This window comes from Marmota monax, unplaced genomic scaffold, assembly GCF_021218885.2.
Source record: "Marmota monax isolate L192 unplaced genomic scaffold, Marmota_monax_Labrador192_F-V1.1 WCK01_AAM20220418_F8-fsc00101, whole genome shotgun sequence".
Taxonomy (NCBI): domain Eukaryota; kingdom Metazoa; phylum Chordata; class Mammalia; order Rodentia; family Sciuridae; genus Marmota; species Marmota monax.
Window position 1 is genome coordinate 5,796,502 of NW_026692786.1, and position 26,731 is coordinate 5,823,232.

The 26,731-nt window shown below is 45.1% G+C and overlaps 1 protein-coding gene across 2 annotated transcripts; it reads right to left on the reverse strand.

The window, feature by feature from the left end:
- Positions 1-2,895: 2,895 nt before the first annotated feature.
- Positions 2,896-26,731, reverse strand: Pop4 (POP4 homolog, ribonuclease P/MRP subunit). Of its 2 annotated transcripts, none has more exons than XM_046448179.2 (7): positions 26,486-26,731; positions 23,701-23,753; positions 21,875-22,098; positions 20,375-20,452; positions 20,134-20,195; positions 18,304-18,405; positions 2,896-3,562 (listed from the first exon to the last, which is right to left on the reverse strand). In XM_046448179.2, exons 1-7 carry the CDS (start codon positions 26,490-26,492, stop codon positions 3,543-3,545), a joined length of 546 nt encoding a protein of 181 aa, XP_046304135.1. In that variant the 5' UTR covers positions 26,493-26,731; the 3' UTR covers positions 2,896-3,542. The 2 variants fall into 2 exon arrangements, with proteins under 2 accessions (XP_046304135.1, XP_046304134.1); XM_046448178.2 differs by lacking the exon at positions 2,896-3,562 and adding an exon at positions 16,928-17,441 and having other exon boundaries at positions 26,486-26,728.

The following is a 26,731-nucleotide window of genomic DNA, read 5'->3' on the forward strand; positions in this document are numbered from 1 at the left end:
CTGGTTTACAGTTTGGGACATTGGTAATAGTTCTCTATGAACGTTCTCATACTTGTATTTGGGGGAACATATGGGTTCATTTCTTATGGGTAACTATCCGAGAGTGGAATTGCTGGACCAGAGAGGATGTGTTTTTCTGCTTTTCTAGAGATGGCCATATGGTTTTCCAAAGTGTTTGTCCAATTTGAATACCCAAATAGGGCACAGGAGGGTTCCAGTTCCTCCAAATTCTTCCTAGACCTTGACATTATTTTCTCTGTACATTTTAGCCATTTTGTGGGTTTATACTAATAATGTATGATGGTTTTAATTAGAGTTTCTTCAAAGACAAATAAAGTTGAGCTCTTCTTTATATGCTTACTGGCTCTGTGCATCTTTTGCCCATTTTTTTCCTATTGTCTTAACTACTTTTCTTTATTTATTTGTGAGAATTAAAAAAATAATATGGGTATGATTTTACTGTTGCATATATGCATATATAATATCTAATCTGTGGCTTGTCTTTTTCTCATTTAAGGCAGTGTGAGATTTTTGTTTGTTCGATTGTGGCTTTTTCCTAAGAGTCAGGGTCTTGCTAAGTTGAGCAGGCTGACTTCAGAGACATGATCCTCTTGCCTCAGCTTTCTGAGCACCTAGAATTATAGGCAGGCCACTATGCCTCATAAGGCAGTGTTTTTTTTTTTTTTTTTGTAGTGGGGATTGAACCCAGGGACAGGTTACCACGGAACCACCTCACCAACCCTTTTGATTTTTTGTTTTATTGTATTTTTTTGGCACCAAGGGTTGAACCCAGGAGTGCTTAACCACTGAGGCACACCCCCCCCAGCCCTTTTGATTTTTTAAATTTTAGACAGGGGCTTGCTAAGTTGCTTTAGGGCCTTACTAAATTGCTAAGGCTATTCTTGAACATGAAATCCTCCTGTCTCAGCCTCCCGAGCTGCTGAGATTACAGGTATGTGCCACCATGCCTGGCAAGACAGTTTTAATGAACAAAATTTCTTAATTTTATTTTAATGTTGGATAGTACATTTTTAAAGTCAAATTAGAAATACACAGTGAGATTTTCAGCTGCTGCCTGGGTCTTTCATTATCCACTTTGCAATTATGCCTTTGTCCAGTTAGCTAGGTGTGTCTCACTTTAGAAGCGAGGACTTCTTTAAAATTTCAAGTAATATACACTTCTTCAACCCAAAATCACATTTTCCCATGGGACTTTAATTTTAAAAATTAAGGATGAGACTTCTAGAAATAATTTTGTTCCTATGATAAAGTAAAATCACTGAGAAAAAGTGGCAAACCTTTACATGACAAGTCCTGATTATGCAGAAATGAGTGTGGCTTATATTGGGGTACAAACTGGAATAACTTGTTCATAGAACTAAAAAGAAAACAGAGTTCTCTTTTCTACCCTTACAATTCTGATTGCCTAAAAACTTGCCTCCTGGGGTTGCAATTTCAGTAGGAGAGCTGAGCCCAAACACTCTTCTATTCCTGGCTTTCCTCTCCTCTCATGCCCATCATCACTCAGAAATAAGAGCCAAGTGGCCAAAATCAGCTCTTGAAAGATTGTAATCAGGAGCAGAGATCTTGAGCCACTTCAAAAAGAGGCAGCCTTTTCTGGGATATTTAAGGGTCATTCATTAGCATCTGCAGAAAAACATTCTAGAGAAGAGACCCTGCAAAAGGTTGTGGTGGCAAAAGTGGAGACTTTGACTGTTAGCCACATTGGGCCCAAGGAATACCAGGATAGGGGCCCCAGGGAGTGACCCTCAGCAAAGGCAGGCAGCTGGAGGGGCTCTAATGTGGCTTCTGTTATTGGCAGGGCCTGACAGTGGTCTAGAATTAATCTGCTGAATTTGTAGAGATTTGTGGGGAAAGCAGTGGTTTTGGAGTCAGAGATCGGGGTTCAAATTCCTGCTATCCCATCTTGTCAGCTGAAGCCAAATTCCTGAGGCTCATGGGTAAATTTGGATGCTTGTAATTGCAAAGATTTGAAGGAATTACCCATAGAACACCAGTAGTGGCTCAATCAATGTTACAGATATAGGAAGCAGTTTGGTTCCTGGCCCTGATCCTGCAAGTTGAAGTTCAACAGCCACTCTCTGCATCTGCTTACCTGCGGGCATCCTCAAAAACTCTAGGACATACCTGTGTCCATCTGCATGGTGATCCAGAAGTGAAAGAGAATCAACGCCTCTGGGACCAACTGGCATTGGTGGATAAATCCCCAGCTCCCTCACCTTTCCTAAGAGATAACTGAGGTGGGCGTTGTATGCAGTCTCCCAAAGTTCCAGTGGAATCCAGCTCCAGTCGCCCCCAGGAACTTGGTGGGTGACACTCCCTTTATTGGCTACCTTCCCTTTTCTGTGTCACTTCCCTCCTCTATTTCTAGTGTTTCTCTTTACTTCTAAAATAAACAACCTGCATTAACATCCTTGTCTCAGGTGTTTTTCCTGGGTTGGGGCAAATTAAGACAGTTTCTTTACTTCTGTCTTCTTCCCCCAGTATCAGACTGGCAAAAATTTGATGCCACACCATGCATAGTCTTGTCACTAAAACCAAATGCAACAGAGCTATGTAGACATCTTTGCCTGTTGTTTTTTGCTTGCTAGCATCTTCCCTTTTGGAAGAAACACCTGTATTCTTTGGAGAACTACATCTTTCTCTCTCTTCCTTCTTTTGCCTCAGAGAAAACTGATCCCTGTCTTGGCCTTAGAGATGGACACATGGTGTGAATCTGGCGGGTTAGAGTACTGTGTTTTCTAGCTGCAGTTGGTGCAGGGACCTGCCTGTGTTCTAAGGGAGTCCAGTGAAGACCTACCTTAAGCCCTTTGCAGGGAAAGTGATATCCTGGGGAGTCCAGCTGTTCCAATAGGAACTACACGCCTCCCAGGAGCAGTTGGTAAGAAATTTTATTGGAGAGTAGAACTGTCATGAAAGAAAACACAGTTGATATGGAGAAAGGCACATTCCTGACAATATCTTTGAACCCCCAAATCCAGTCATGTCAGAAGTTACAATCGCTTTTGATTACATATCCAACATATCACGCCCCTCCTACACTCACACTTTTTTTTTCCTTATTGCATAGGTCAAATTTTGAGTTTGATTTCCACAGTTTCAATCTACTAAATAGTTCAATTCTGCTCAGCTTTCTGATCAGGAGGAGGAGATATATGGTCTTGATTGACACCTTGCACCTTTCTAGAGTGAAGGTTTTTTCATTGGTGACCTTGGTGGAAAGTTACTACTTCCAAGGATTGCTTGAGTAAGGGATGTGTCTGCATTCTTCCATTGGTGAGGATATTTTCAGTTTCAAGTAGCAGAACTCCAGAAACTCCAAATTGGATTGGCTTAAGTGAGAAGGAATCTTGCATAACAGGAAGTTGAGAAGTGAGAGTTTCAGGGTTGGTTGACCGAATGGTTTGGCCATGTTCTCAAGGATACTGTTTCTATCCATTCCTCTGCCTGTGGTTGTCTTTGGATGGTGGCTTTCCCTTAGACTGGCTTCTGGTCTCAAGGTGGGGCAGAATTCCAGTTTCTCATCCAGACATGGCAACCCCTAGAGGAAGAAAAGGATACTATAGGTTCTAGTTCCCTACCTCCTTTTCATAACAAAAGAAACCTTCCTTTAGTCCCAGGAGACATTTGTAAGTCAGGATACACTAGTTTATGCAGCAGTAATAAAACATTTCAAAGAATTAATTATTTAAAGCAACAGACATTCATTTTTTACTCATATTACCTGCTATTGCAGGTCAGTAAAGGGATTCTTATTGAAGTCCCTCAGAGACTTAGGCTAAAGGAGTACAATCATCTGGATTGTTGTTGGTGACTGTGCTGTGGGAAGAGAACTCTGGAGGGTCTCGTGCCAGTGGGTAAATAGTCTGACTTAGAAGTGACACACATGGCTTCTGCTCATTGGCTGGGGTTGACTATGGTCCCATTCAACACAAGGGGGCAAGGAAACAACATCTTCCCCTAATAGAATTGGTGAAATATTAGGCAAACAGCACTAACAACTGCTCACATTGGCTAGTCCTTGACAAGGAGTGTTGGACTGCTTTGCTGGCTTAGAATCATTGGAGGACACATGGATGCTGCCCGGTCAACTACGAGGACCTTCACAGTCTATGAATAGATCTCTAAATAGCAAGATGAACACTGTGAGGGTATCCTCATTGGAATAAACCATTGGAAGGAGGTGCAGTTGGTCATAGGGAAGATGTCCATGACTCTGCACTAGGCATTCCATCAGAGCAAAAGCTACCTCCAAAATGGATTTGGATGCCTGGCAGATATGAACCCTCTGAGAGTGTCACTAGGAGTCCTTGTAGGCATGGGGTAGAGGCTGCTCCTGGTACTGGTTGTGGCACTGTCCCATGTGTTGTTCCTGTGCTTACTGGGATGATTTCAGAGAAGGAAGCTCAGGGACTGTTGACAAAGTTCTGTTGGAGAAGCAGAGCCACTTGGAGATTAGATATAAAAGATTATTCCAGAACTTGACCTCACCCCACTCTGGGAGCCAGTTCAACAGCCCACATGAAGCAGTTGCTTCTGGGTCTGATGCTAGAGCCTAGAGCACACTGTGGGCCAGGTAGTGGGGAAGGGAAGATGGACGTGTCACGGAGCACGCCAGGACAGACTGGACCTTGAGGTTGGAGCTGCGTCAGCTGCTCACTCTCTCCCTGACTCCAATCTCACCCAGGGTGTTCTTTGGAAGAGGCTGGCAGCATATTCTCAGCAGGAGGCTGGAGAAGCTGCAGAAGGGCCTGGTAGGAAGGAGCTGCAAGAGTCATGGCCTGGCTGCCTCCTGTGTCACCCTGTGAGCCAGCAGACGCACCCCAGCATCACCCACTGACTTCCAGAGCACTAAGAAGCACTAAGAAGCCTGCAGCCTCACTTCTACCTCCCAAATCCGCCCAGTATCCATCTTTCCTTCATTTTGTTTTATCTTTCCTCCCTTCTTTTAAATATAGCACCATGATTTCCTTTAGAGGACTATCCCCTTTCCTGACAACCAACCCAGGTGTTGCGAAGGCACAAGCATGTGACCTGGGCCTGGTTAATTAGTACCCTGGATGATTAACCAGGGTACACTGTGATGTACTCTGTCACCATAGGGATGGGGACCTGACATTAAGGGTAAAATCAGGACAAAGACATTCTAGGACTAGAGGAAGGGTTCCCAGAAATATCTTTTTTCTTTTTAGCTAGGCTCCAGCTAGACTGAGGGAATGCAGAGCTTGAGCAAACATCTTTAAGCTATGAAGGGAAAACCTGTCTGAACAAGGAGGCAAAACAGATCAAAGGTAAAGTGAGACAGAAGAGGTCCTGAGGATGTTGTTTCATTCTCTGGATCAAACCATTCCTGAAGGCAGTACTACTCTGACCCTTTAATTTTGGGGTTTTTAAAATTCTCCCAACTTGGGTTGGGTTTTGTTTTTTGCAACTCAAACAGTCTCAACTGATGCACCCAGTTGCCACAGGTCAAAGTAAGTGAGTGTCTCCTGGAACAGCAATTGAGAGACCTGTCCACATGGGGCCACGGTGTAAAAGAGGCCACCTTAGTGCTCCTGAGATAGAGCAGATATATCATGGGCTTCTGCAGAGGGTAATGGAGTAAGAAAACCTGAACTGGAGTCCAGCTCCAACCCTGTCAACCTGTGACTTGTCAGGCTTGTCCCTCCCTCTTCTGAACACCATTTTCCTATTTTTTCACTTGTCATTGTCCCTAGTTCCTGAAGTTGTTAGAGAACTTTCTAGAATAAACCTGATTCATTGCTCCCTGATGTCTAGAGACTTCCATTTTTACATATAACTGAAATGAAATTTGGGGAAACAACTGACCTATGTGCACTTCATTTTGGTATTTTATTTTGTAGTCTATTCTAGGTCATATTCCAGCTATATTAATGACAAGAGCCAGTAAAGTTGTGATGCACAATTTGGAAACATTAGCCCCAAAACTGTAACTGCAAGGCATGCTGAGACATGGACCTGGCATGTATGTAGACTGTGGGTCAGGCAGTCAAGGGAGATGTCTCAGAAGCACAGTCTTGCCAGAGATGGCCCTGAAATGATTCACAAGTGCCTGATGACACAGTTGTGGGGATGTTCACTGATTCACTTATTCTCTGAGCACCTGCATTGAGTCAGCCTTTGTGCTGAGCCCTGGGACTCAGAGTGAATTTCTCAGAGTTCAAAGACAAGAAGGCAGACACAGGTTTACAACACAGCGCAGAAGGATCATGACAAACACAGGTTCCCGGGATCTGGTCTCTAGGTGAAGGGGAATCTGGCCAGGCCTGTGGCCCCAGGAGTGACCATGATCACCTTGGAGACCCAGGGGATGTATCTGGGGTGCTGAAGCACTTCAGTTTTCAAAGCTCAAGTTTTTCAGACTTGTTCTTGGAGGTCATGGATCATCCTATCCATTCAACAATAGAAAGAGCCAAGACAGAGCAAATTCAATGAGCACTTACTTTGTGTCTCGCTGTCCTTACAACAGATTCTCAGAGTGAATGATGTGCCCAATGCCATGCTATTTAAAGGCATGCAGATACCAGGCTCCCCCACCAGGGTTTCTGGTCTAAGTTTCGGGCTGGCTGTTGAAGTCTGGGCTCTGATATTGTCCTGAAAACCCCCCAGGTGATTCTAATGTGCACCCAGAATGCAGCTGCACTGAGCTGGATATAGGTTCTTCCTCAGAAAGGCCAGCCCCAACTTTCCTGCAAGAGCCACCAAGAAGTAGAGAAGAGCAGGACTGGGCAGTCACTGCCAGGCCTGGAGAGCCAGCTTTGTTCCTCAACACTGGGGAGAGGAGAGTGACTGAGTTAGGGTGGCTGGGAAAGTCTCTCTCTAGAAGGCGGCAGTTAGTCTGCCCTCAGAGGAGGGCCAGGAGTCAGCCTTCTGTGCACTCAGTGCTTGAGATCCTTCAGACTCATGTTGAAATCTAATCTCCAATGAGATGACATTAAGAAACAGGGCCTGTGGGAGATGATGAGATCACGGAGGTGGAGCTCTCGTGAATGGACTTAGTGCCCTTAGTAAAGAGGCCCCAGAGAGATGGCTCACCCCTTTTTCATGTCACAATGAAAAGATGGTTGTCTGTGAGGAGGGCCCTTACCAGACACCAAATCTGTAAGCACTTTGATCATAGCCTTCCCTGCATCAGAACTGTGAGAAATAAACTTCTGTGGTTGATAAGGTGCCTAAGCCTGTGATATATTTGTGTTCTGGCAGCTTGAATGAATAAAGACACAGACCTAGAATGGGGGGGGGGGGACCATCCTGGACAACTTTCCTGGGACCACTGTAGGCTGGTGGGGCTGGAACAGATGCCCAGCTGCCTTGTTGGCCCAGGCTTGTGATAAAACCAGGACAGTTCCCAGAAAATGTGGTCAAATTGGTCCCCTCACCAGGAGCCAAAGGACAAGAGGGAGGCTGATGTGAGGTGGGGCTGAGCGGGGCAAAGGCCAGTCCATGAAGGACTCAGATAAGATTTTACTGTATGCTCCGGGGACTGGGAGGAACACCTCTGGGAGGCCTGGAGATGTTGCCACAGGGTTGCAGGGAGCACTCGAGCCTCCAGGCCAGAATGGAAGGAGCCTGTGTGGTAGTGACTCTGTCATCTGATTTGGGAACTGCAGTCGGAGCTGTCCTATGTTGTGGAGCCCCCCGAGCCCTTCTGTCTTCATTATTTAGGGCCACGACTTACCTTTTACTCAACAAAGCCAGAATGGGGCTGCCACCATAAAGCCCCTGGAATGGGGCCCAGGTGGCTGGCAGGGCCTCCTCAGAGAAACATAAGCCTTTCGTGAGCGGACTGTAACTATCATTTACATTAATTAGGCAGCCGGATAATAGGGTGTTCAATAGTTATTGCAGTCTTTAAATTCTGCAGCAAACACCGCCAGGAGCCAGAAGCTGGCAGGGGCTCGTGCCTTGCAAAAAAAATAGTCTTTTTCTCATCCTGGCAATGGGGCTTTAAATCTGAGGGAAAGGGAGCCTTCCTCAGGTACTGGAAGGAGGGCCGATTTGGGGAGAGGGGCAAAGCCATATGATCCACCTGCTGGCTACGTGATCCTGGGTGGATTAATTCATGTCCTTGGCTAGTAATTGGGCCACTAATGCCCAAATCTCAGGACTACTCTAAAGTTCCACCAGGAGTTGGGCCATGGAGGGAACCGCTTGGCAAAACACCTGGTCCTGTATGTCCGGAAGATGATACTGTCGTTTTGGCACTCTGAGTTTTTGGGTGACCCCACACACGTGAACCTTCATCCTTGTGCTTTATTCATGATGCTTATTCTAGAGAGGACATGGCATCAGGAGGTGGTGCCTTGCCTCAGGTCACAAATTTGAGCAGGCAAGGACCCAGCCCTCCAGCGTCCCAGCTGTGTGCCCGCATGCATCCCTCTCCCTGGTCCCGGCTTTGCCTGCTTCTTTCTAATTTCTGGCTGCCCAAGGCTCCTTCCTCTCGGACTTTCCCACCTACCCACCCCTCTCTAAGGAGACCTCAGCAGCAGTCTCAGCCCTGCTCCTCTGCCCTGCCAGCTTCAGCTTCCTGCCCTTCCATCTAACAACCCAAATTGCTGATGCCAAGCCCCCTCTCACCTAGTGGCCCTCCTTAGACAACTTGGTTATGATAGATGGAGGCTCAACTGAGTCCCTGAGGCCTTGATCATGGGCTACTGTTTCTGTGTATATAATGTCAAACCTGTTGCAGGCCACGGGTGTCTTCCACAGGCCGTGCCTCCTGGAGGTTTCCTGGCCCTTACTCTGGCCCCGCTGGTTTACTTCTCCACCTCTGCCCTGGATTCCTGCTGCCCTGCCCAGTGCCTGAACGTCCAGCGGCATCTCAGCTGCTCTTCCCTCTGGGTCCTGCCCCCAACCCTGATTCCTGGCTGAAGGTTCCTTTGCCCACCAGACTCCAGCTCAGCTCTGAAATCTTGTCTTAAGGTCAGGTCCTGAGGGAAGCTTGCTCATCTCCAGATCTGCCAGGGACCACTGACTTAAGCCCCGTTCCCTTCCCTATCCCACCCCACAGCCGCCATTCACCATCCTACCCACTAAATTGTGAGCCTCACATGGGTGGGAACCAGCAGATCTGTGGCAACCACACCCTAGTGACTGAAGTGTTGCTGAATTCTTGGTCCCCACAGGACCAGGGCAGAGAAAAAGTCAATATTTTGAGAGGCTGGGGGAGACAATAAAATTGTGAATTTGGTGACATACTGCATTTCTTAGGACTTTGAGTTTTCTTGCTTTAAATCTGTGATTCTTAGGCAGGGGCCATTATGATAATTGGGTCCTGCTGTTAAAGAACAAGATTGCCAGAGAAATGCTAAAATCATTTCAGATACCTATAAAACATTCACAAGATAGATTTAATTATTCTTTACAAATAACATTAAAATATTTTTAGTTGTAGGTGGACACAACTACTTTATTATTTTTTTTTTTAGAAAGAGAGAGAGAGAGAGAGAGAGAGAGAGAGAGAGAGAGAGAGAATTTTTTAATATTTATTTTTTAGTTTTCGGTGGACACAACACCTTTGTTTGTATGTGGTGCTGAGGATCGAACCCGGGCCACACGCATGCCAGGCGAGCGCGCTACCGCTTGAGCCACATCCCCAGCCCATAACTACTTTATTTTATTTTTTTATTTTTTTATGTGGTGCTGAGGATGGATCCCAGTGCCTCACATGTACTAGGCAAGTGTTCTACCACTAAGCCACAACCCACTCCTACAAATAACATTTTTAATTGAAGTATAACATACAAGCACACAGATACAAAGTTTATAGTGCTGTGTTTTCACCCAGCAAGTGCACTCATATTTCTAGCCCCCAGGTCACAGAGGTACATGTGACAATGACAGCCCTTCAGGCTCCAGTCCTGTGCAGGAAGGGCACTGGGGAGACAGACCCTCAAGTTCCACCAGGAGTTGGGCGCGGAGGGAACTGCTCTGTTCACTGCTTCTGCTGTGAACAGAGTAGCTTCTGTGTGTTTCGGGCAATGGTGTGGTGGTAAATATTGAACAAGCCCTGACTTCTGCACGTGGTATCTGCTGTGGTGTAAATACTGCCGTGGTAGGTTCAAGCTGCTGATGTGGAGTTGGGAAGAGATGCACCTATTGGCTGGCTGGTGTGAGCCTCTCTAGTACAGTACTGGCTTCAGGCCCATGTAATCATAAAAAGCATTGTAATCACACACTTTGTGGGGAGACCAAGGGCAACTAAGGGTGCTTCCCATCTCACCTTCACTGCAAAGCCAGCTTCCACTGAGCAGAAGGCAGGGCCATTAGCAGCATTACCTGCAACATCATTTCTCTCTCTCCCTCCTTTTTTTAGCAGAGGGTGAAGTTTAGTCTGTGTAGATTAAATGTTTCCACAATAAAGGCCACAGCCCTTTTCTTTGCATCTTTGCTGCTGGAACTAAGGTCAAGAGTAAGTTGAGCCTTGAACTGAGGTTTCCCGACTCAATGTTGGCAGCACACCTGCCCCCTGGGGTTCAGTGGGTGAAACTGAAAAGGACAGGGAAGCACTGGTCACATGTCACAGCTGTTTGCAGAGTGTAGATTGATCAGTATGAATAGAAGGAGGGGAAGGCCCCAATGATGCAGGCTTTCTTGGCACCTGGGGACTCTTACTGGCAAGGGTACTGGCCAGCATGGAAAGGTGGGGTACATGTTGATGTCAGGATATGGTGTTACTCTGCAGCGGACAAGCCACCTGGGGCTCTGTCTGGGCCAAATGGAGGTCACTAGGTGGCATCATGGCTTCTGTGTGCACTAACCCTTATCCACTATCAGAACCAACCTTTGTCTCATTTTTTTCCCTTTTTGGTCAGACAAGAAATATTTACTGAACATTTACAAAGTTTGAAAAGCCATGTTCTGCATCCCACATGGGGTTTATGATGGTTACAATGGAATATGAGGTAGGCAACATCCCAGCGTTCATGGAGCTTACTATATCCTAGTGGGAGAAAATGACATTAAACAAGCAGGTAAAACTGTCAGCTACTGAGAAGGGCTTCAGAAGATGTAAGATGGTGTAATATGATATGGAGGGGTTGCTGGGGGGGGAACTAGGAGGGAAGGGGCCTCCCTGAGGCTTCCAAGTGTGGCAAGAGAATGCAGGGGAGGAGGTCACCTTAACCTAGAGGGTCCAGGACCAGAAAGTCTCAAGAAGAAGGAGTGGTAAGTGAAAATGCTGAGTCAAAAAGCAACAGGGGCAAGGACATGGGAAGGGGGACAAGATGGCTGAGGTGGCAGGTGGAGAGGGCCTCAGCAACCCTGGTCAGGAGCATGACTTAATTGTGAGAGGTTGCTCATGGTTTTTAAGCAAAGGAGTGGCCTGATTTGAGTCATGTTTCCAAAGGTCATGTGGCGTGGCCAGTGAGGGACTGGCTGGGAGTGGGATGGCGGGCAGAGGAGGGCTGGTGCAGGGAAGATGAAGAGCTGGGAGGAGAGCCACCAAGACCTCCAAAGATTGATTGGGGGCATGAGCACAAGAGAGGAATGGAGGATGGCTCCTGGTTTTGCCAGCTGAGTAACGGAGAGATGATGAGGCCATTTGCTGAAGTGGGAATGGAGGGGTGTGGATTTGCAGAGGGAAGTCCACGACTCTGGGTGAGGCCCTCAAGTGGGGATGCTCGTTAGATATCCAAGTGCAGATGTCAAGGGAACGGAATTTTTATTCCCTCAAAAACCTATTACAGGTCAGATATGTTTCTAGATAATTGCAAGTTGGAGGCCAGCCTCCAGAACTTAGAATTTGTCTCAAAATTAAAAAAAAAAATAAGAAGAACTGGGGATATAGCTCAATGGTGAAGTACCTCTGAGTTCAATTTCTAGTACAAAAGCAAAATCAATAATAACAAAAACTCCAAATATGGAGCTCAGGGAACATACCAACAATATTTGAAAGTTTGGAAGAGGAGAATCCACCCAAGGACACTAAGCAGCAACAGTCAGGGAAGTGAGTGAAATTTGGGAGCATGGGGATTCAGAGGAGTTTTAGGGTGTAGGAACAATTAATGATGTCTGATGCTGATGAGAGAGGCCATAAGATCAAGATGGAGAATTGACTACTGACTTTGGAAAGACGAATCAATTGAGTGAGAGCTATTCAATGGAGCGGCAGAGGCAAAAGAAAAGTGATGTTTTCCATTTAATCCCATCTCATCCTACTCAACCCACCCACCCCAACCAATTCTACCCTATCCCTGTCTATCCTATCTCACCTGCTCCATGATACCACCTCATGATCCATGATACTGTAGACATCTGGTATTTAGTGAGAATCTCTAGGCAAGTTCCTATAGTTTCTTCATCTTCCTCCCTCACCAAACCCCTCCTCTTCCAGGACTCAGCCTGATGGACCAGGAGAGAAAACCTTTTCTGTGAAAGGCATATGGAGAGGGGAGGGCAAATCTTTTCTCCTGAGAGCTTCCTGTTATGACTGGAGAGTATCATCTTCTTTAGGCAAAGCTGACCAGGACACAGGATGGTGAATCCCATTTGGGGCCTGTCCATTCAAATTCCCCCAGGGATGGCAGCTCTGATGCTACTCTGTGTGCAGCCCATCTCTGCGCCTGTCTAGTTAGCAATGCTCGTCCTTCACAGCTCAGGAAAAATTACCAAGAATGTTATTGACTCTAATTTTAATTTGTCTAACACTCTTGTTAATGATGTCTATTTAAGACATCCATTAAAGGCCCATGAGGTTAATTAAATGGACAATTCCAATACAGTTCTATTAGAACCCCCTCTATTAAATTAATATTATAGACATTTAACAGATGTCTTAATGAGGCATTATAGCTAAGAAATGCAAACTAAATTAACACTAAAGCCATTGTCCAGAAAGAAAGCTTTTTAATCATAATTTATGGCTTTTTGGAGGAATGTTCATGTTTACTTTTCAGAACCTAGGAGATCAGTCATTTGATGATCTTTTCTGTCATCCAGAAAATGCTGGCCCAAGAGTTCCAAATCTTAAATCACAGTCCAGACACCAGAGCTGGAAGAGACTTTAGACACCATCTGGAGTCCACCATCCTCAAACATCAATGATTGAAGGAAACAGCTGGGGTCTTAGATAAACACACAACTGTCTAGGTCCTGTCCCTGGAGTCCGATGCAGCAGGTCTGAGGTACAGCAAAGGATCTGGCTGCTTTTGACTTGCACTCTGCTGACTTGGATGCAGGAAGTTCCAAGATCTCATTTTAGGAAACCTTGATCTAGTCAAATGGCCCCACTTAGCAGTTGGTTACACTAAGACCCCCCAAAGACTTCAGGACTTGAACGGATCAGCAGAATTCCACAATCTGTCCCATGAATTAAAACTTTCCTAGCAGTTTTTGCTATTTATCTCCTTCCATTAATGAGTTGGGCAGAACCTTAGGCATCTTCTATGGGGTTGAGACTGGCAGCCACACATCTCCTTCCTATCAGTGGACAGACCCTCATGAACCTTTCTCTGATTTCCTGGGTAATTTGTGATGATCCTGCAGCCTCCTGTCCTGAACCTGGGTTTGACTACATTCTTTAGATCCCACAGCTGCCCAGGCTTGGAGCTACATCCTCCCAGGGGCCTCCTTGGTTCATTCACGTTGCCCACCTCAGTATATATTTCCTCCCACAATAAGGGAGAAAGAGTTTGGCATTTGTAAAAATAAAGGGGAACTTAGCAAACCAAGGGTTTTAGGATCTGTAGGGAGCAGCCCTGAATCTAAGTAACTGAAAGAGCCAGTAATATAACTCAGTGGAAATGGGAGCTCAGGGGCTAGAAATTGGGCTGGTTGAACTGGCTAGTGATCCCAACACCTCATATATTAAAGCCCTAAAACTCACAATATGACTGTATTTGGAGTTAGTTTGTTGTTGTTGTTTTTTTTTGGTTTTTGTTTTGGTACTGAGGACTGAACTCAGGGCCACTTTACCACTGAGCTATATCTACAATCCTTTTTATTTTTAAATTTTGAGACAGGGTCTTACAAATTGCTAAGATGGCCTCAAACTTGATGTCCTCCTGCCTTAGACTCCTGAGTTACTGGGATTAAAGGTGTTAAGCAACTACGCCCAGAAAGAAATAGAGTCTTTAAGGAGGCAATTAAGGTTAAAGGTGGTCGTAGGGTGGTGCCCTAATCCAACAGGACCAACGTCCTAATTAGAGGAAGACACACTAAGAGACCTCTCTCTCCTTGCATACAGATGACAGGCCACATGAGAACACAGTGAGAAGGCGCTGGCTGTCTGCAAGTCACGAAGACTTCTTCTGGCCTCAATAGAAGCCAATCCTGACAGCACCTTCATTGTGGACTGCTTGCTTCCAAAACTATGAGAAAACAAATCTGTTGCTGAAACACCAGTCTATGGTATTTTGTTATGGAGGTTTGAGCAGACTGATAGCACCCTCCAGTTGCTTTTCTCCCCACAGAGAGGCTCTGGCTTGTCCCCTGGGTGCTCTGTGCTGCAGCTAATCCTCAATTCAGAGATGGCTCTGGGAACTAGAAAGGTGCCTCAGGGCCTGCTCACTCTGGAGAACAGTGGGTCTCTGGGCTGACACCTCCTGGTTCAGAAGCCTCCTAAGTCCTACTTGGAGGTGGTAGCCACCTTTTCTCCCCATTGGCCTCTCTGGCACTTTTTCTGGTGCATGATTTACAAGAGGCAGACTTAGTTATATGGAACATGGGCTTGCATTTCAAGGCCTCAGCCTCTACTAGGGTCCTGCTCCTTGGTTAGACACAGATCAGACTGCCAAGTACCACTGTGACAAGGCTTGAGTCACAGCCTGTGGGGACATGGCCATCCCTGATCCATGCTCCTGCTCTGTGTAGCTTCATCAGGACCTGTGCCCTTCCTGACTTGGCCCTCTTATGCCTGGGAGGAGGATGTAGACCTTAGTGCATGGGACCTGGTGGCCCCTAGGTGGGCTATGGAGACAAAAGTGCATCCCAGAAACAAGCAAGCACAGCCACAGCTTTGTGGCAGGTGAGGGTTCTCACCAAGTCTCCTTTGGCAGAGTGGGAGAGAAGTCTACAAATTATACAGCCACTCTCACAGAAACTTGAGTCTGCGCCAAATGAAAAACAGATTTCACATGGCAAGTGGTACCAACAACTTTTCTGGAAAGCAACTGTGTATTTACACAACATTGGATGCCTTTTGCATTGCAGAGGGGTGGGAATGGGCAGGATGGCTCAGGGAGTTATAGCACCTATGCCGTTGTTACAAATGTGGCACTTTCAGCTGGTTGGAAGAACAGAAGCTACTTTGCACTGAAGGCAGACATTTCCTTAGTGGGAAGGCAGGTAGTAAAGACAGTGTATTATGTACTTTAGCACATTCTCTTTCTCTTCTTTGCAGCCATTCTACAGTAAAAAAAAATACAGCTCTAGAGCCAGGCTATTAGGTTCAAATCCCAGCTTTTTTGCTCTCAGTCAGTGAGGCCTTGTAGATACTATGCCAGGTTCCCTGTCCAAGGTTATACTGGCACTTGAGCTCTGTCCCCTAGTCCGTGCACCATAGCAGCAAAGACTGTGTGCTAACTGGAGAGAGCACCTGCACTGCCTCAGAAGCATCCTGGAGAGCAGTGGGCCCCAACACACTGGATGGAAGCAGGGCCAAGCAACGAGGCTGGTCCCGCGGAACCGCAGATGCACTGAGCTTCCAGGAGGTGCAGTGTCACAGAGCTAGGTCTTTCTGTTCTCCTGTCACAAAGAGTCAGTGTTTACACTTCCCTTCTCCACCCTGGGTGGAAGACACTGAGAAAGCAAAGCTTCTGGCATCACTGCTTCTTCTGGGCTAAGAAAAAGCACATGAATTGGATCACCAGGGATGCTTCTGCCCTCACCTTGGTGGTCAACAGACACTTGCTTCTTACAGGGAAGGAACAATTTGTCATCCTGAGCCATGTTTCTGACCCATGTGGCTCTCCCAGCACTAGCCACTGGAAGGCTGGTCCCCCACACCATTGGTACTTTGCCCCCTGGCCTATTTTTCCTCTGGCCCTGCATAGAAGGGCCTTGTCTACTGGCCTTACAGACACTGCCACAGAGAGCTGGAGTCAGGTTGAAAAGCCAAGTCTTTCAACAGCAAAAATGGTATTAAGATATGGAAAGGTGCCATGTGTTGGGGACTTCGGTTTTCCTAGGTGAGACCTTGGAAAGTGATGCAGTTAACCTGCCTCTGGAGCCCAGGAGACTCAGGAGGGAGAATGCAAACTGCAGGTTTAAGTTACTTGTACTGGAACAACTGCTAGTAAGCACAGATGGACCTAGTGTTTTGTCTCAGTAACCCACCCCTCTTCTAATCCCTGAAGAAATGAAACAGACATTATTACTACTGTGTATATATATGTGACTGCATGACCAATGTGATTCTGCAACCTGTATACTCAGAAAAATGAGATTTTGTAACCCATGTGATTCAAATGTATGATATGTCAAGGTCATTGTACTGTCATGTGTAACTAATTAAAACAAATAAAAAAAATACCAGTTTTTTTTTTTTAAAGAAATGAGCCTTAAGTCACTTAGCAACTTCATCACTCACTCCTCTTCAACTTTCCCTCTCTCTCTTCCTTTTTTTTTTTTTTTCCTGCTACATCCCCAGCGCTCTCATAACTTTCTTTAAACTGCAACGTAAACCTTAGTTAGCTCAATGAGTTTGATGGCAGGTACTTTTAAAAGTAATGTGTCAAAGATGTGCTGCATCAATGTGAAAGGCAGGGCATGATGGCACAACTCTGTGGCTCCCCTCCCTTTCAACCTGGTGAGTTGCAGGAATAGTTCTTTTTTTAAATATATCTTTATTTTATTTATTTTTATGTGGTAATGAGGATCGAACCCAGTGCCTCACATGTGTGAGGCAAATGCTCTACCACTGAGCTATAGCCCCAGCCCAGGAATGTTTATGCATACATGTATATTTTATTACAACATGAAGAAGTGATCATCATACAACATTCAGAAAACACAAAAATATGAAAAAGAAATAAACGAATAGTTCCACTCTTCAAATCAAGCAGGGTTAATCCTGGTGTGTTCTCTGCTATTCTCTTCTCTCCATGGGAGTAATATAAAATTAAGATCACTTAGAAATAGACCTCTGTCCCCTGACTTCTTTACTCAGTGCATTGTGCATTTTCCCATATTACTCCATGTCCTTAACTCTCATTTCCCTTGGGTGGAAGTGGTCTACTACCAAAATCTCTTCACTGATAGGTGGCCTGTAGGGTGTTTCCAAGTTTCAGGTATCACAAACAATTGTCAAAAGTGGCAAAGAATTCACAGGTCAATTATTCCCTTTGCTTTGAATTTCTTGGCAGACCGTTCACTTGACCGAAGCTGGAATTTGCTCCCATAAATGTAGGAAACAAAGTCATCAATTTCTACTGTGAACACACAGTTTACCTTGGGAATAACTGGGTTAGGGTGGGGAGAAGAAAAAGGATGAGAAAAAAAAAAATCCAGTGGTAAGCTCAATTTATGTAGAATGTTATTCACAAAACACATGTATTAAAAAAAATAAGCTAAGAAAATAGGAAACAGGGAAACCCACCAAGGTAGCAGCACATGACTACCTGTGGTTATTCTGTCATAAAGCCAATTGACTCACATTCTAAGTATAACTCAACACCTAATTCTCAGGGCCAAAGGCTATGAACCAAATTCCCAGAACCAGAAGCTCCCAAACAACTGCAGAAACAGGTTTTTCCACATAACCTTCAGACAGGCTCTTGGCCTTATGCTCAGTGGAGAAACTTTCACACCACTTTCTGAGGTTTATAATGTTTAGCAGAATATAAGAAGGAACAGTGACTGGGGGTAGAGTGTGTGCTGGAAAAACAAGAGAGAAGGAGGTGGGGATCTCTGAAATTCTGGCAGACCCAATGTGCCTGCTTGAGCAATGCTGGCCACAATGATATCCTAAGTGTCACCACAAAAAGCATGGTCCTCAGAACTCCAGGCACAGGAGTTCTCCAGGCACATGGTCCTCTGTTATCTGTTTACTCCTGTGGAAGGTAGCAACTTTTGGAAGATGGAGGGTCCCAAACAGAACTTAGACAGAACCAAGCAGTCGGGGCTGCTGGCCAGGTACACAAATGCCTCCTGGGAGGCCCAATGGGCAGGGGTGGGCTCTGCAGGCTAGGAATGTAGAGTTGCTAACTATCTGCAATCTGTCCTGACTCAATAGGACAAATGGAACTCCTGGAGCCCCAAAGAGATACGGTAGCAGGTAGGGAGACCACAGTCCATAATACCCTTAGAGACATGGTTACATACCTTTCAGACGATCTTCTTTGGTGATAATTTTGAAAACATGCTTTGTTTCCTGTAGAAGGATTCCTGTGACACCCACGTATGAAGGGCATTTGGATTTTGTGACTGCAAACGAGAAAGGTAGCTGAAACCTCAGGCCTCTCTGGTGTTGGAAAAGCCAGTCAGCCAGTCCTCAAGGGTTTGGGGGTGCTGGTTCCATTTACTGACCTAGTAGCAGAATAAAGGAAGCACCCAGAGGGTAGAGGCTTCATAGCTTACCCAAGTGAGAACTCAGGTTTCCCAAATCCTTGCCCTGGAGCTTTGTATGGTCTGGGTTGTTCTTATGAGATGCCCTTTGGAAGGCATGTGGACACCAGGGTCTGAGGAAGGGTTTTGGAGACAAGAGGTCATAGGTGCTCAGCATCACCAATGCCCAATGTCTGTTTTTCTGATGGAGCCAATTGTCATTGGCAGAATCTGAATGAACACCTTCCTGTTGTGCATTCTCCAGGATCTCCTGAACTCTGACTGGAATGGGAGTCCTGCTGTAGAGCAGTCAGCAATGTGAGGTGAGTCACCACCATAGGCAGCAGGTGGTGACCACTGACTTGGTGCTGTATAGACATTCACTAAGCATCTACTATGTTCCTGATACAGTTGTAGGTAGTGCTGGGAGCACAGCACTAAATGAGATAATTCTGGATCCTGCTCTCGTTCAATGTTCTAACAGTGGTGGTGGTGGGGAATGTGTGGCAAGACATAGAAAAATATATTTTCTCAGTAATAAGTTCTATGAAGAAAATAAGGACAGAGTAAGAAGGTAGAGGGGGCCACTTTTAGCAATGGCAGACCCTCAGGAGAAGTGATATCTGAGAAGGGGCCTAAATAATAAGAAACAATCAGTAGATGAACACACAGGATAACTCTCTGAGCAGAGAGAAAGAACAAAGGCAAGGTCCCTAAGGCAGGGCCAAGTCGAAAGAAGTGAGGCAGAAAGAAGGCCAGTGTGGTTAGACTACTGCCCAAGCGAAGTAAGCCGGGCCTTTCAGACAACAGTAAGGAGGGAGACTTACTCAAAAAGGATGGAAAGCTCTTGGGAGGTTTAAAGGAGGGAAGAGACATGAGTTGATGTGTTCTTTTTTCCCCTTTTCTTTGTGTGTGTGTGATGGAACTCTGGGCCTTGAGCATGCTAGGCAGGTGCTCTACCACTGAACGATACCTATAGCCCTTCATGATCTGATTTCTGTTATAAAACCTTTGGCTGTGTGATCTGGGTGAGGGGGAAGTGTGTCCGCTGGGAGAGGGTTACGGAGCACCTGAAGAAATGCAGGAAAGATGGTGGTGGTTTAGATTTGGCTACTAGGATGTGCTGATGGACTAGAAGAGAATTAGAAAAGAAGAAACATGCATATCTCTTACATGTTTGGCCTGGTAGTTCTATTAATTAAGATAGGAAAGACCAGGGGTGGGGCTGACTTGAGGGGAGACTAAAAGTTCTGTTTTGAATACATAGTTTGAAGTTCCTACTGGACACCAGGCCTTGTGTTCAGGGAAAAGGTCTATGCTGGAGATGTCATCTTCAGAACCATCTGTCAGTCATAGCAGACTTTGGAAACCATGTGACAGGCTGAAAGGGACTCTGTGTTCAAGATTCTTGGCCATGCATAAATTCCCACAGAGTGTGTGCAGAATGTGTCCAACAAGATCAGAATAGGCCCAGATAGCTATAACCATCTATGACCATGCTGATAATCTGGAGATATTTTGAGGAACCCATGTGGCAATGCAAGCGCTATGTTGCTACTGAGTGATAGTATGAACATCTGGATGACCAGGTGCTCTTAAGCAAATTACCTGAAATAATAGCACCGTGAAGATCTGCTTTTAACAGCTTGGCTTGAATCATCTGTGGCTGCCTACAAGGTAAACAGAAGCCCTTAATTTATACCATGATGAAGAGTTCTGAACAAAGCAAACAGGGTCTACAAACTTCTGCAGCCAGGCAACACAGACAGCTGCTTCCTAAGGCTGCACTGACAATTACCCTAAGATTTGGGATCTATTCCAATGGGTAAGTCTTCAAAAATCAACTCACGTGTCTGGCTTGAGACCATTGCACAGGTCCCGGATATACTGTTTCCAGAGTTCATGCAGAGGGAGAAAAAGACTGTATCTGTGATCAAGTCAGAAACAGGTGAAAAGTTAGGCAATATCAGCTTGGTGTTATAATGTTCAAATAGCACAGAGCTTGATTTCATGACAATAATGATGACCTGGAACCATTAGGGACTGGGTGTAAATCCTAATTCCACTGCTGACAATTTAACTAAAATCAGATACCTTTATCTCTTGAACATCAGTTTCCTTGAAGGTAGACCTTTTTGAGGTTGTTTCTCCTAATGAGAAAAGAAAGGAGCGGCCCTTCTTTGCCCTGTCATTCTTCCTGCTGGCTAGATACCAGCCATGACACCTGGAGCTTCAGCAGTCATCCCAGACCCTGAGGAGCATCTACAGGCAATAATGTGCTGTTTGGGTCCCTGAGGGTATGAGACTGGCTGCCTTACCAACCCAGGGTGCCATTCATCTGTTCTTCTCATGAGAGAGAAATAACTGCAGTATTATTTAAGTAACTGAAATTGAAAGCTAATCTGTCACATAATATTGAACTTAGGGAGCCCTCGGTGTACAGGAGTTGATAGTTGTCATGCTGGTACACCTGTAAGGTAACAGGTGTGTCTGGAAGGTGATGGAGCAAGTGGTGGGAAGGGGAGAGAACAGGTGAGAGTCCCCAAAGGCCTCCCTCCAAGGCTATTATCACTTGTCTTGGTGTTTCATGGGGACTCTATTTACATGAATGAGGCCATGGGTTAGAGAAACAAGAACCATAAACTCAAAGCTGAAAATGACCTCAACTTGTGAGGACAGCAGTGAGGTAACCCTGGGGCAGGTGCAATCACCTCCTTCACCCACAGCCTGCTGCTGGTTTCTTGAGAGGGGCCATGGACAAAATGACATATTTCAATTGTCTTCTGAAATGTGGGAGGCTATTTGGCTATGGATCTCCAAGCAAAAGCCTATAAATAGTCCCAAGACACCCAAACTCAGAATTATTGCCAAAGGGAGACAGAGTGTCAGCCAGAGGAAAATGTCCTCCCACAAGATGGTGATGCATTCCTTTCAGAAATTTTCAAAATGTGTAGGCAGAATCTTTCTCTGGCAATAAAACCCCAGTGTGTGGTTCTGTAGAGTGATATTAAAAGCTACAAAGAGTTATATATTAAGAAATATCAGTTCTTCTTTTCTAAGAAAGCCAAAAGACAAACAGCCCGTTGCCATAGGCAACAGACTCACTTATGGCACTGATCTTATTAGTTAAGGCTAGGACAGAAGCCAAACACTGAAGAGTCCTCAGTCTCACCATGCCTTGCTATTAAAAGCAAAACCCAAACACAGTATGAATTGGTAAAGGAAGGCTGCCCCCTTGTGGAGAAGATGGAGAATTAAGTGGGGCAGAAGCTGCTTAGCCAGCCACAGTGCTCCCTGCCTACCTCAAGACTAGGCAGGGATAGGACAGCAAAGCAAAGGCAGGGCTCACCTCTGTTGCTCTGGTTTAATGTCAAAGAGCCGAAGATCCCTCCTCTGTCTGGCGGAGAGGCCTTTGGATTTCTTTTTCTTCTCCTTTCGCTTCCTGCGGGTGAAGTACTCCAGAACAACAGCCTTGCGCTGCAGCTGATCCTCACAAGCTTGTTGGCTCATGTGGGGCATGCTCCGCTTTAGGAAGGCCCTCACAAAGGCCTCTGCCTGACTTGCTTCCTGATGCTGCACAGAGACAGGGTGGATGTAGTATTCATTATTCTGGGCTGCCAGGACGCCAGACACTCTCACCCATCACTCCCGAAAGCCACCATCTTCGCTGACCCATCTGTCTACCCACTGAGGCTCACACAATCTTTATCTGCCAAGTGTTTGCTACCCACAGTCATCAAGATGTCACATCCATATGCCAACTTGTGAGTCTGTCACACTCAACAGTCATGTCAAACACTGCCTTCCTGTCCTGCTTCTCTGAGGTTATTCTGTTTAGGATTAAAAAGCCTTTTTATTTAGAAGAAGACTTCTCTCATCCTCAGCAGGGAGCAAAGCTTGGAAAATGTATGACAATGGTATTTATTCAGTCCCAACCATATGAAGGAGACTTCAGTAGAATCAAGCTATGTTGTGAGGGACAGGAACCTAAAACTAGGGAAAAGAGCAAAACTAAGAACCTCAGGGTGGCCAGGAAGTAGGAATTCTCATACTGAGCCCACATCACAGTCCTCTTTCCTTGGGTATCCAGCCCTATATTCAGTGTGGCTAGTCTTTAAGTGATCTGTTCCTGCACTGCTTGAAGAAAGGTGTCCAGTGCATCTCAGGTTCTTGGCTCACTTTCTCCAATACGGCCACAGTGTCAAGGTACTGTGAATGAGCACTTGTTCTTAGAGAGGACTTTTGTCCTCTGTCATAATTGTGTATAATTCCTTAAAAAAACTGCAATTGTCACTGCCTCTCAAGTTGGAATTCCAGCAATCTATTACTCATCGGGCAGTGGGTGTCTCTGCCCTCTTGTCTGCTATAGTTTTGGACAGTACTCTTTACTGAAGACCTGCCTTTTGGTTTGGCCATTTGCTTGGCTCTTCTTGCTCAAATTGGATTATAAATACTAGACTGAGGTTAAATGAAAGATGAAAACTTATGTGTCAAAATCTCTCCATGGGGAGGTGGTTCACAGTAAGGATGGAAGGAATAACACTTGTTTCAGCTTTATACTTTTAGACACTAACTTTTTATTTTTAGTAATAATGATAATGAATTCATTATCATTATTACTAAAGATAAGAAGATACTTTTTAAAAAAAATTCTTTTAAATACCTAAGTGGTCTTTCTTTCATAAAGCAGCAAAATAAAGGTATAGTAGTCTTTCAAAATCTTGATTTCAAGATCTTATTAGGAGCCACAAAGTAGAGCTTTTGCCTAAATAACCAAACATGTTGAAACATCCAGATATAATCTGTAAATTCCTCTTATGAAATGTGATTTGTACACCTTCTTCAGGAGTGAAGGGAGTACAGTGACAAGGTCAAATGATAGTGCTCATCAGGGTAGTTAAGAGATGGGCACGGCCTAGTACTCCCTACATAGTGGGAGATGACAAAAGATCAAGGAGTCCAAGTTCATCAAACTTGACTTTGGCACAACAGGAAAGGAGGCTGGCATATGGAAACATTGGCACAACAGACCTTGATGTAGTCAAAGATGTCTACCAGAAAGATGAGAAGTAAATGCAGGCAAGTACAGTTAAACCAGTACTAGAGGCTTAGAAACAACCAAGACTTCTTCACCATTGCCTCTGTTGCTCCTGGACCTCCTCCCCAAAACTGTACCTGAACATCGTACTCTTTTGCCTCTTTCTGAGAAAAAGCACGGTAGATCACACCTGGGGGATGAAAGGGGGAAAAAAATAAGAAATGATCTATTAGATATGGCTCAAAGATTGAAGGTTTTTCTAATTATGAAAATAACTATGCTCATTCAGAGGTTGAAGATGTGAAGCAAAGCTTGTTTTCTTGTTTTTTTGGGGGCGGGGCAGGGAGGTGGGGTGGAAGACTGAACCCAGGGCCCCACTCATGCCAGGCAAGTGCTCCACCACAGAGTAGCACCTCCCAACCTTCTTGGATGCTTCCCTTTGGCAATGTCTGTCCTAGAAGTTCCAAGGGTATGATTTAAAAAGAGTGCTTTTCAAACTTTAATGTGTTTAAGAAGTCTGGGATCTTATTAAAACACGGATTTTGGGTCCTTACTCCCAGATTCTACATTTCTAACAAGTATGCAGATGATATTGCATGTTATTGGACCACCCTTAAATTTGCCTAGTTAAAAACACAAGTCAGAATTTTGAGCAGTTGTTCACTATGTTTAAGGAGGCAACTCATTTAAAAGTAATGTGATATAGCTGTCCGGGATGCACATGGTTAGAAATACTACATTTTGCTGATTGCTTGATATTTAAGAAAGATTTTTCACATTTTAGTATTATGAAATTAAAATATATAATTGATGATATCCTTCACTGATAAAATATAGTGGTCTTTCGTCACTCTATATATTGGTCAATGTGGTGTCAACTTCTAAAAGCTTCTACACTCCTTTTTCTTCCTTAATTTGTCTGAAAAATAAAACTGTGGTATTGGGAACAGAGAACAGGTGTGAATGGAATAAAATTGGGATAAAGGTCTAGCAAAAGAGCTAAACGAGGGCTGGGGTTGTAGCTCAGTGGTAGAGCACTTGCCTGGAATGAGTGAGACCCCTGGTTTGATCCCCAGCACCACATAAAAATAAACAAATAAAATAAAGATATTGTATCCATCTACAACTAAAAAAATAAAAAAAATAAAAGAGCCAAATGACTAGAAAACTAAATTCACGCTACACTTTATAATTTCAACCAGGTATTCTGTGCTTCCATGAGTACATTTTTAAACACACACACATATATATATATATATATATATATATATATATATATATATATATATTTAATTGTAAATGGATCTCCTGTTTAATTTATTTATTTTTATGTGGTGCTGAGGATTGAACCCAGGGCCTCACACATGCTAGGCAAGTGCTCTACCACTGAGCCACAACTCCAGCCCCTAAGTACATTTTGATCAAGCAAATCAAGGCGGTTTTAAGTTCTATATAGAGTCCAATTCTCCCTCAAATGGGAGATGGAAATTATCAATTGTTTGTAGGCATTTCCAGGGCCTGGAAATTTCAACTGTCATAAATGTCTAGCATTAGACTTGGAAGTCTCTCTGCAGCAATACATAGTTATCAAACACTCATTATTTGCTAGGAAGTTGATTAAAAGGCACATATATTTTATGTCTCATTATGGGGGGAAGAACAGTCAATGTAGATAATAAATGATTGGGTTGGATAGGGAAGATAGAGGCTGGTTTGAAAGTAAAGTATTTTATTTTGAAATAAAATACTAATACCTTTAGGACACTTCCCCTGCCCCCTCAAGGTTGCCAAGGTTACCTGCCTCCAGGGAATTGTTTTCTCCCTGCAAGTAATAGTTAAGGAATGCCTCCAGGGCTACTCTCTTCCTGCCTGTATTCCTAGGTGGCTACTTTCTCACTCTTGGATCACTCCACCTTTTGGTCCCCAGTCACATAGGTAAGATAATGGAAGAAAGGGAGCATGAGAACAAAGGAAATCTAAAAATCTATACAAGGGGCAGGACACCCTGACTTCCTCTGACACCCAGCTCTGAGATGTGTTGTACACTTGTGTTGGAGTTTTTTGGGTGTTTAATATTCACACCAGGGAAATGGGACTCATTCCTGATTCTCATCACCGGTATAAATTCACTTTCTAAGCAATTTTTTTTTTTGCGGGGCATGGAGGTGTGGGGGACTCGGGATTGAACCCAGGGGTTCCCTTGACCACTAGGCTACATCCCCAGGCCTTTTTATTTTTTGAGATAGGGTCTTGTTAAGCTGCTTAGGGTCTAACTTGCTGAAGCTGTCCTTACACCTACAGTCCACCTGCTTCAGCCTCCTGAGTCGCTGGGATTACAGGGATGTGCCACTACATTCGGCCTAAGCCCTCTTTTAAAATTGCTATTTCCATTTATGCACACGAGAAAACTGAAGCTCAGATATGTTGAGACACTTTAACTTGAACACATAGGTAGGAGGCGGCAGAGGTGGAAATCAAAATTCTGATCTTGATCTCCATGCTCTCTTGCCTAAAACGGTTCCGGTGCTTGCTTCCCCTCCCTGATATATCTCTTCTCGGTTCAAATCCCAAAGCCTTGGGTTCCTGATGATTCCCCAGCAGCTCCCAGCACTTTACATCAGACAAAGGTGGGACAACAGGTGATGAAGGGCCTGGACCGCAGACACCAGAGAGATAGTGGCTAGATGAGGCCAATCTCTTGGGCCTTCCGGCTCCAGCACAGCGTAGCGCTGAGCAGTCTCCGGGAGCACCTGCCTTCTACTCTGAAGTCAAATCCTAGCTCACAGACCGAGTCACCTTTTATGTAAGGTGTGACAATTCCCATTGTAGTCAGGTAGCCCTGACTTGTTTCACCCACTAGCACCAAGTTCCGGACCCTTACATTCCCATCCCAAACCAACATCTTGGCCCTCAACCCCTTACTCTTCATTGTCGGGCCGCTTCCGGTGCTCTCTGATGACGTCTCCCTCAGCGTCGTTCACTCTTTCCCTCTCTTCACTCTGTCCTGCAGCTCTCAGCCACGAGGAGGCTCTCTCTGCAAAATTTCGGCTGAAAAAGGTTCCTTGTGCCCGAAGCTGCGCGGTGTGAGAAATCCACTGACACTCCGTGGTCGGCCTCCGGAGACTTTGGGAGCGCGGAGCTGGCGCCGCGTGTGACGCCACCAACGCG

Excerpts from the sequence above, each read along its gene's own strand:
- Pop4 (XM_046448178.2), bottom strand. Across the intron at positions 20,196-20,374 it reads AATGGTCTCAAGCCAGACAC|GCAGCCACAGATGATTCAAG; the intron begins GTGAGTTGATTT and ends TTTACCTTGTAG. Across the intron at positions 18,406-20,133 it reads TCACGGTGCTATTATTTCAG|TCACAAAATCCAAATGCCCT; the intron begins GTAATTTGCTTA and ends TCTCGTTTGCAG.